At 43.1% G+C, this 10,334-nt stretch overlaps 1 protein-coding gene across 1 annotated transcript in view; it reads right to left on the bottom strand.

Moving 5' to 3' along the window:
- Positions 1–277: 277 nt before the first annotated feature.
- The window catches only part of Samd13 (sterile alpha motif domain containing 13), a 31,841-nt gene continuing 21,784 nt past the window's right edge, over positions 278–10,334 (bottom strand). Inside the window, exons 3-4 of the mRNA XM_055614377.1 lie at positions 3,870–5,049; positions 278–300 (exon numbers count right to left, since the gene is read on the bottom strand). Of these exons, the coding sequence (XP_055470352.1) occupies positions 4,906–5,049 (144 nt within the window). The 3' untranslated portion in view covers positions 278–300; positions 3,870–4,905. The remainder of the gene's footprint in view (positions 301–3,869; positions 5,050–10,334) is intronic.

The raw sequence follows: 10,334 nt of genomic DNA, 5'->3' as shown, positions 1-10,334 counted from the left end.
AACAGGCACAGACTTTCGCTCCTGGCTTATGGGTAGCCAAAGACTTCTGTGTCATTACTGGCAGTATGCTTCACCAGTGGACATCCCTGCTAGTCTATACTCAGCTCTCCCCAAGTGATTCTAAGAGGCACACTGTTACGACCACCAAATGGACTTGGATTTCATAATCTTCTGATATCATACTGCTACAAATGGGCAGAAATGGGACCCTGGTTATTTAATTGCTCACCGAGCTCCTTCATGGAACAGGCTGTTCATTAGTGTGTACGAGTGTCTTCTTCTTCCTAGGGTTTCTTTTGCCTGTTTAGAAGCAGAATGAACAAGTTTTTCCTAAGAGGCACTTCTGCTCTGAAGCAGTCAGCTCCTTGAATATTTAATTTCACCCCCCACATCATTACAGAAAAGTATTTCATGGCTCTAGGCCCAGAACTGACCCCTGCAGATCCCATTTGCAAGGATTGTCGAAGGCAGATAAATCACTACCAGTAAAGACTTTTTTCCCTTTGGCTTTCAAATCTGGAAACGGTTGGGCAATAGTGGGTCATTAGACTTTTGAAAATTAAATTATTCTCCCAAATACAAATTTCACTAATGTAGTCAAAAGATGATTTGTGTTCCCAACAACATATACTAAACTCCAAGGACAAAAAAAAAAAAACCTATATTCATGTAGGGTATTTGTTAAAAACAAAATGAAAGTATGCCAGAAATTGACCTCTTTTTCTCCACATTCATGTCCATTAACTATCCATTACCAAAAATTATTCTCATGAGGAGTTGGAGGGAGGAAAGAGAAAGGAGGAAATTATGTAATTGTATTTTAATTAAAATTTCTTTAAAAATAATGCTCATGCCTGCTGCATGCTCAGGTGCAATGTGCCAGCTTGTTTCTTTTCAACTAAATTGGCTTGCAATCCTTAGTTCCTGAAATTAACTTAATCTAAGGAGGCTCTGTGGGTTTGTGTGTGTGTGTGTGTGTGTGTGTGTGTATGTGTGTGTGTGTGTTATGAAAATAGCGTGGGGCAGAGCTAGTATCCAAAACTCAAATGCAGCTTTCAAATGTGGTGTTGCGAGGGAAGCAGAATGGCAGGAACTTCCTTGAATCCCTGAATCTGATATCCTGTTCTCATATGTGGTCAAAATTAATATTCATCCGTTTTTTACACATATCTTTTGTTAGAAACTATATTGGCATCCAGGCAGGCTTTCCCCACTGCATACATGGCATGTGTTTCCAAATGGCTAGTCCATTTGGGACCAGTTTTAGTGCAAGGCCACACTTACAAAAATTATGTGAGAAATAAAAGCTCCCGCCTGCAGAGCCTCAGCTACACTGCTGGCCTGTTTCGATGCTAGTGCTCGTCTCTGGATGAGGGGCACTGAGTGCCTTCTGTGGCTGCTAAGGTGCCCATTCACTCTGCCCGCCCCGGGTCCTTTACTCAGTGTGTGAGAGCCGTATGTGAGCTTTAACATCGATTTTCCGTAAAAAACTGTCATCAGAAGCTGAGAGATGCTTTTTATAGTTTTCCATTTGCTTTTCAACAATTTCTCTGTCCTCAATACACACAGAGAAATCCTATGCTGAGGCGGAGTTAGGATATGCCAAGGTCAGCTTGGAGAAAAACAGAGTTAAAATCCCTGACATGCAGCATGTTTAGTGACCCGCGGATGGCAGCGATTACAAGTTGTTCTTCCTGAACAGCCCTCATTCCTCATGTGCATGAAAAGAAAACATACCCCACGATTTAAGAAAGCGTGAGCAAGAAACAGGGCCTACGTTTTAACGGCCATCCATGCAGTCTGAGGGTGCTGTAGGCTGCCTTCTTAGCACGAGGAGCTCTTTTCATTACCAGGAAGGAAATCACATAGAGTATCCAGTTGTTCCGGTTTGGTGTTAGGCTTAGAGATTTGACACCTTCAGGTTGGGATTGGCTGAGGCTCTGCTGCTCAGTTACTGGGGTTTCCTTTTGTTTTAGGTTATAATTTCGCCATAAATAGGGTGTAGCTCACTACAGGGAGAGACCACCTGGGGTCAGATTTTATTGCTCATATAGGTTGGGTTAGAGCAAATCTATTTCAGTTTCGAAACAGTATAATAAGGCTCGGGCTCTTAACTAAGTTCCCAGATTTCCAGTAAAGACTATTGTCCTTTGCAGCTCACAAATGGCAATGAGACTGGATCTGGTTAAAAGACATAAGATGGCATTAGAAATGTCCTAAAGAAGCAGTTCTACTCCCCCTTCCTTCCCTCTGCTGGTTAGAATTCATGAAGTGATGGCACTGCCTAAGACAGCAATCGTGTGCTGTACAATCAAGAAGCAAAAAGATATGAGGAGCTACGTGCCTAACCTTGCCAAGGGCACACTCATCGGTTCTCCTGCCCTGAACATTTAGCGAGGGGCAACACAGACCTGGATCTTGTTACACTAACTAGTCAGGAGGGGTGAGATGGGTACTTTCTGTCACTCACTCATAGAAACCTGTTTCAATTATCATAGAGGTGTTAAAGCAGGCGAGGTCTGGGGCATTCCTTGAGCTATCTCTTGAGGTATGTAAGTTCAAATTCCACTAGGATGTCACCATTATGAATTCCTTTATCTGAGTGTTAATCAAGTTCTTCCTTCCATTCTCCGCTTCTACCTCTCCACGTCTCCACAGGCTATTCTTAGCTGCCTTTGCCACTTTTCAGTGCTTAACTGTGGTTTGCCTATTGTGCTTGTGTCCTCTGTAGGATAGAAAATGTCCCCATTCCCATTTATAGTGCAAAGCAAAACATTGAAGTCCTAGATACCCCATAGACTCCTTAACTGAAGTAATTTGACATGCATTTTTTATTTATTTGCAACCCAGGCTAGCCTCAAATTCACTGTATCAGCCCAGGCTGGCTTGAACTCCGGATGCACCTGCCCTTACTTTCCAAGTGCTAGGGTTACAGATATGTATCACTGTGCTTAGATTATGTGGTTCTGGGAATCAAATTCAGGGACCAGTGTGTACCAGGAAGGCACTGTACCAACTGAACTATGTGGCCAGCCTAGAATACAGTTTTTAAATTTTGAACTATCCCATTTTCTAGGTCTTTCCACTCTTGTCTTTAGATTTTATGTCTTTAGGGCTGGAGAGCTGGCTCAGTTAAGATCATTAGCTGCTCTTCCAGAGAACTAGGGTTTGGTTCCCAGCACCCACGTGCTGGCTCACAACAATCTGTAACTTCAGTTCCATGTGATCCGAAGCTCTCTTTTGGCTTCTGAGGGAACAAGGGATACATATGATACCAAGAAATATATGTAGACAGAAAATATAATAATGAAAAGTAAATAGGATTGATTTTATGTTCTTCAGAAAAATGATCCCTATGGAGCAACAGGGTGCTCACTGAAATAGGGAGAAGCAAACTCAGAGTCCCATGCACACCCTGCTAAGCTCTGTGTCAAGAAATCATGATAGTGACAGGCAAGTAAAAATAATCCTTGGTTAAAATACCACCTAAAAGTGATTGCTAGATGATAGGAAGGGATGAGATCTGCTGGGGTAATTTAATTTATATGAGGCTCAATCTATATATAGCTCCACGTAATTTATATAGTTTTATTTTTATTTAACATTTATTATTATTATTATTATTATTATTATTATTATTATTATTATTATTGGTGTGTGTGTGTGTGTGTGTGTGTGTGTGTGTGTGTGTGAGTATACCCAGGGTTTAAACTCAAGTCCTCAAGTTTAGTAGAAACTACCTTTCCACTCTAAGCCATCTCACATTCACTTTAATCTCTTCTTTTTAAGGCTTATCTTTCTCCCTGTGTTTTGAAGATGATATTAATCTTTAATCCTCAAAGAAGGGACCAAATGAGAAGAAACCATACTTGGCGAAATGAAGGGGTGTTTTATTGCAATTACAAAGCACCAACTCAATGAGGCACGGATGTACATCACTCAATAAGTGTCTCTTTGAACAGAGATGTAGCAAGCCCACTTTTTCAAGTTCTGAAAGACAAGTACTCAAACCTGGGACCAAACACAACATAGGACAATTAAAAAATATTACAGCATTATGGAGGACTACATATATAGAAAAATATTCTGTGCTATTAACAAAGCTTTGGGATCTATTAACTCTTGGCAAATCTCTTAAGCAAGAAATTAATATAAATACAAACCATAAAGCAACAACAAAACAAACAACAACAAAAAAATGCTTTCTTCAGCAACAAGGAACCAATGTAAGCAGGAAATAGTCTTGCCCCCCATGACAGTAAGTTGATTACAATGGATATCTCCAGTGCAAAACAAGTTTCTCTCCTCAGAGAGAGTTCTGTTCCTAAGGGGGCCTGGCTCATGTTCGAATCAAACACAGCACAGCATATCCCTGTGAAACCTTAACAAGGTCAAGTGGAGCACCCTCTACAAAAAAAGGGTGTTGGCAATTCCATCCAAGGAATATACATCCAGGAACAGAGTGCCTCAGGAGAGACAGCAATCCCTCTCTCCTCTCTTCCTCCCCCAAAGGGTTTTGTTTGTGCTCATTTCTGATTCTATAAACCAAAGACACTCATTCCACTTCTACCCTCTTTATTAAGGAGTTAGTGGAAAACTATTATGATGAAATAAAGAAAGTTCTTGTAATTTCAAAGCCCCTGAGGTGGGGGCTACCTAAAAGTCAATGATGACTCAGCTTAACAAGGACAACCATCTCATGTCCACTCTGTTTATGCTCTTCCAGGCTGGGTCAGGCCAGCTGATGGATTGCCTTAGTCTATCCAATAGGATAACACTTTTTTTGGATTAAAATTCTTTACATATGCACATGTATGTATTCTGTTTTTGAAGTTTCACAACATGAAACTAAATTACATCATTGTGTATTTTGTTCTGAGGACTGAGTCCTCAACGTGATTTTTACTATGAAGAGCTGTTTTTTAAATGCTTGGTCTGAAGAGGTTTTACATGATACTCATAGATTTTCAGAGCAGGCCCCAATTTTAACTGAAGTCCTGTCAACACGTCATTTCTCGTCATCAAAAGCAGGGATTTTCCATCAATTTCCTAGAATGGAAACAGAGGAGAAGACCAGTGTGTAAGTAAGCTCAGAAGTCCCTAGGGAAGGAAGATAAAGGAAAGGCCAGAGGCAGAAGCTACACCACTTGTCCCCCAGCGAATAACTACTGCCGTGGTGTCAAAATGGAATCTTGGAGTGTGTCTTCCATCTTCTATCTCCATTTTGAGATTAAACACAGTCTGTAGCTGGTGTTGTTTTCATGATCTTATTACAAATCTTAAATAACTCAAGGACAAGTTTATAACAGTATTACCCACCTCCGGGAGCAGAAGTTACTTCTAAAAGGCATACAGACATTTTATCTATTCATAAAATACATTAAAATTTGCTAGGATTCCTTAGATAGTTATAGAGTTCTAAAACAACTCTATAAATTACAACAGGTAGAGATTATCATCTTTAATTTACAGGTAAAACAAGAATCAAGAAAAAATATTACTGGTTTGAGACAAAAGGAATTAGGAAAGTGGAACAAAGACATGAACTCATGTCTGCCTCCCGCCTTTGTTTACCTTCCTGCTGTCCCCCTCTCCTTTCTCTTCTCTCTCTAGAGCCAGGGAAGGAACCAGGGGTTTAAGGGCATGCTACCATGGCCATCATTCTATCCCAAGTCGCTAGTCCCAGCCCCCTCTGCTTATTACTCACAAAGTTTGTTATCTAGATGGTGCAATTGAGTCTTTCTGGAATCTTGCTAATTGCAGTATCAGGAGAGAGTAGACATGGCTCACCTGTGGGACAGTCTCTCTTCTGGACCTACCTCAACCTGAAAACCACTCTTTCCACACTGAGGCTCCCTACCATGCTTCCTCTCAACAGATGGAGGCTGTGAGGGCTAGGACTCTGCCCACTGTCAATCCCAATCCCTGATGCTTTAGAGGTTATCCCTCAGATCTATCTGGTACTGTGGAGACTACAAAGGATGAGGTTAGAATTGGCTACTCATAAAAGAGATAAAAATGGTGTGAATGGAGACAGTGCTTTGAATTTATGGAAAGAAAGCTCTGAGAATGCTCACTATGTTTGTTGTTATTTACTGAGGAAATTTTATGTCTCTCAAGGTGGAGCTGGTGCTTATGAGACATGGTCAGCTGTGCTTAAGAGTTCATAATTTTGCCTGAGTACTTCTGGACCGGCCTGGGATAATGAGGCAAGAAGTCCCTGAAGTGGCTACATAAAACTGCGACTTCTGTTCACCCCATCCCCCTGGCAGGCCACGGCTCCCATCTTTCATGGATCTTGACAGGCTGCGGAGAAAATGTGTTGAACTCTAAGTAAGAGCGTGGAGAAATAGCACCAGGCCAAAGGGCTGGAGACTTTCGCACTCTGTAGCCCCTTCTCTGTCTCCTCTTGGAAGATGTGGGAACACGGGATTTCCAGTTGGATTCCATGAGGCCTGTCCTGCATGTGCTTCCTGAGCTATGAGTGACACACTTGTCTTTTCTCCCTTCCATTGCTCCCCACATGTCATTCTACTTGTCAGTCACCTGTCATCAAACAGTACAAGGAATTGCTTCTAGTGCTTTTGAGTTGGGCAAACGCCTATTTTTCAGCTACTGAAAATGTCTCCTGCTGATCTGCGAGAAATCACTACGCACGAGGAAGCGGTTGCAGGGCAGAGTTGAAAATTACTTACGAGCATATGACCTGAGTAGAGCACCTGACTCACACTGCAACTAGTGATCAAGTGTACTCACCAATGGGACCTGCAAACCTTCCAGTGGCCTGCGAACTCTTTTGAGAAGAGCTGTTGTCCTCACAAACCCCAGGAGCAGGGCAGAGGCATTATGTGACCACAGCTTCCTAAGCTTTAGTGGCCTTAGAGCTTGGCCTCTGCTCTGCATAGGGTGGACTTGGAACGCCTGTGGAGCTGAGCCTGCCTGCTCCATTTCCCCTTCACCTGCCAGGACATAAGCCCTTTATGTTCCAAACAGGCACTCCTGCATTCATTTTCACACAAACTTCCTTTATAGAGAGTGAACGAAGGAGGGAAGGAATCAGTGCTGGCCACACACCCCGTGTGAGTCAGTGTTTCTGCCAAGTGTCTGCGAGAACGCTGAGATGTAGACTTTACATGTGACAAAATGGAAAGCCATGCTTTATGTTTCAGTCTGATGAGTTCCCTTTATCCTGAGGGCATACTGCTGTCCAGCTCAGGCTAAGGGGGCAGAAGGAGCCTTTTGGAGACACTCATTACCTAAGTGTTGAAATGTATATTGTTATCTACTCACAAAACTTTCCCCTTCAACCCCAACTCTAGCAGCTCAGACACATGAGGGTGGAAGGGAGTGCCGGATGGCTGTAAGCTCTTGGTCAGGTAGGCAGCAATCTGAATCCTCCTACCAAAACCTAGGGGCCAGGCAAACACAGGGATAGTATAGCAACTGGGGTTCCATTCTGGCTGAGCTATGTACACACCTGGTGCACTGAGCAGCATGACAGCCTTATCTGCGGGTACTCGGCACAGGTGCTCTTCTCTGAGGGTCATGTTCCTGGGACCCCCAGCTGCACTGAGCTACACACACTCCACTCTAAACAACAGGATGTTTCTCCTCCCCTTAGCAAATGATGGCACTTCTGAGTCCAAATCTTTCAGCATCTTCTCCAGACAGATGCAAGTGTATTCCCACTCAAGGTGAGTAAATTCACCAAGACTAAAATTTTCAGGAACTGGGGCAGGAGAGATGGCTCAGTGGTTAAGGGCACTGTCTGCTCTTCCAAAGGTCATGAGTTCAATTCCTGGCAACCACATGGTGGCTAACAACCATCTATAATGTGAACTGATTTCCTCTTCTGGTAGGTGAAATGCAGATATAACACTCATATACATAAAATAAATAAATCTTAAAAAATTTGTTTTTCAGGAACTGCATAAAACACGTGCCTCATCAAAATGCTACCCATGGGAAAGTCCCTTGATTAAAAGACCTAATCATTTGTTTTTTAACTTCCATATAGATTATAATTGCAAATGAAGCCTTTTTTTTTTTTTTTGCCAATTAGCATTGACTATACTCTAGACTTCATCAATAGCTTTCCCCAGAAGGAATTTACCAGGATCCCAGCAGTTTATTGATGCAGATCTGAGGGGTGGAATTCCACCAGCCTACTCTGGCTCAGCAGAGCAAACAAACAACTCAAGAATGTGTACATACATCACAATTTAAGAGAACAAAGAGATAATTCACAGCCTGGGACTTCTGTGTTAATACACTAGCATTTGCTAGCTTCACTGTGTTACAGTGTTCCTGTCTTCAAGTACAAGCAAACTCCGAATTCCAGTTGGGCTAGAAAGTTCAAATATTTGTTTACTTAGAAAATTCCAGCAAGTACTGATGCATTAAAGCAAGGTGGAGAGATGACAGGGCTGACTTCCCAATGGTGAGAAGGAGGCACCAGATTTACAAATCATGGAGACCGAGTGGCCACTACTTCACTGTGTGTTAGGCAGGGACTGGGGGCACGCTACTGTATGTTTTTAAGCCTTATTTTCTCTTCTGTAAGATGGGGAAAGCAGCTATGAAACTGCACAGATGGAAGGATGCCCATGTAACGCCTGTGAAACAGTTCCAGACATCTGCTGAAGAGCACACAGGACACATAGAGAAACCCTTACCTCACTTGCTTTTCACTCTGTCAGCATTAATCTATGGATAGGGAGCTCCTGGAGCTGGGCTTGATCATCTACGAACCATGGGAAATGCATGGGGAAAAAGTGAGATGGGAAGAGAAGACACAAAGAGAAAAAGGCCAGGGAAAGAAAAGGAAGAGTCACCGAGGAGAAGGCCACTGTATGGTAAACAGCAAGGGACAGTGGGACAGCAGTGGAAAGCACTAGCTTCTGCCTTTGTAGTGTGGTATCTGTCCCCCACACCTTAACTGAGAAAAGAAGGCTCAGTTTGGATAAGGCAGGCTGGAAGGTCAGCTCTGCTCCACATGTGTTTTCTGTGTTAACATGTGGCCCACAACTCCTGTCCACAGTGAGGAGAGTTTTGGGTCAAGCTATCCTCTGTCTATGCTGTTCAAACCTCAGATTTCAACTGTCTTTGACCACATCAAGACAAACAAATCTCGTTTTCAAATATCAGTGAAGAATACAAAGGCGGTTCCTTACCAACCATGTGAAGGATTCTGATGAAATGGTCGTTCGTTTTCTCTTTTCATTGGTCCACTCATGTTCTGTACAACTTTCTTAGTGACAACTTTCTCTCCATTCACTATCTGGCTACAAGTGGTGACCAGTTTGAACTTTCCCATTCCTTGGCTTACATATGGTACAAATGTCTCTGAGGCAGCCGGACTCAGTCTGGATCCTAGGGACCCGAAAGTAGAAAATCCTGTGTCCATGATGGGTTTGACACAAAAGAAGGGGGAAGAGGCTCTTCTGGATGTGGCCATAGGACCAGTGAACCAACAGTCACCTGAAAAGAGGTCCTCATCTTCAATGACCTTCTGGAAGGTGTGCTGTGGCCTCTGAAAGCGCATTTCTTCTTCCAAGTGGGTTTTGTCTTTACCATCACCTCTAATGTTTTCCCCTTTGGCTCGGCCATCACCTCTGATGATTTCCCCTTTGGCTTGGCCATCACCTCTGATGATTTCTCCTTCGGCATGGCCATCACCTCTGACGATTTCTCCTTCGGCATGGCCATCACTTTTGATGAGTTCACCTATGGCATGGCTATCACTTCTGATTATTTCTCCTTCACTCCTGATGATTTCTCCTTCAGCATGGCCACCACTTCTGATGATTTCTCCTTCACTCCTGATGATTTCTCCTTCAGCATGGCCATCACTTCTGATGATTTCTCCTTTGGTTTGGCCATCACTCCTGATGATTTCTCCTTCGGCAAGGCCATCACTCCTGATGATTTCTCCTTCAGCAAAGCCATCACTTCTGATGATTTCTCTTTTGGCATGGCCACCACTTTTGATGATTTCTCCTTTGGCATGGCCACCACTTTTGATGATTTCTCCTTTGGTTTGACTATAACTTCTGATGATTTCTCCTTTGGCAAGGCCATCACCTCTGATTTCCCTTCTGGCATAGCCATCACCTCTGGTTTCCTTTCTGCCATAGCCATTACCTCTGATTTCCCCTTTGGCATGGCCATCACCTCTGGTTTCCCTTCTGCCATAGCCATCTCCTCTGGTTTCTCCTCTGGCATAGCCATCAACTCTGATTTCCCTTCTGGCATTGCCATCACCTCTGGTTTCCCTTCTGCCATGCTCATCACCTCTGATTTCCCTTCTGCCATAGCCATCACCTCTGATTTCC

Source organism: Psammomys obesus, unplaced genomic scaffold (genome assembly GCF_907164565.1).
Source record: "Psammomys obesus unplaced genomic scaffold, mPsaObe1.curated_primary_1811, whole genome shotgun sequence".
Classification (NCBI taxonomy): domain Eukaryota; kingdom Metazoa; phylum Chordata; class Mammalia; order Rodentia; family Muridae; genus Psammomys; species Psammomys obesus.
This window is presented reverse-complemented; position numbering and strand designations above follow the sequence as displayed.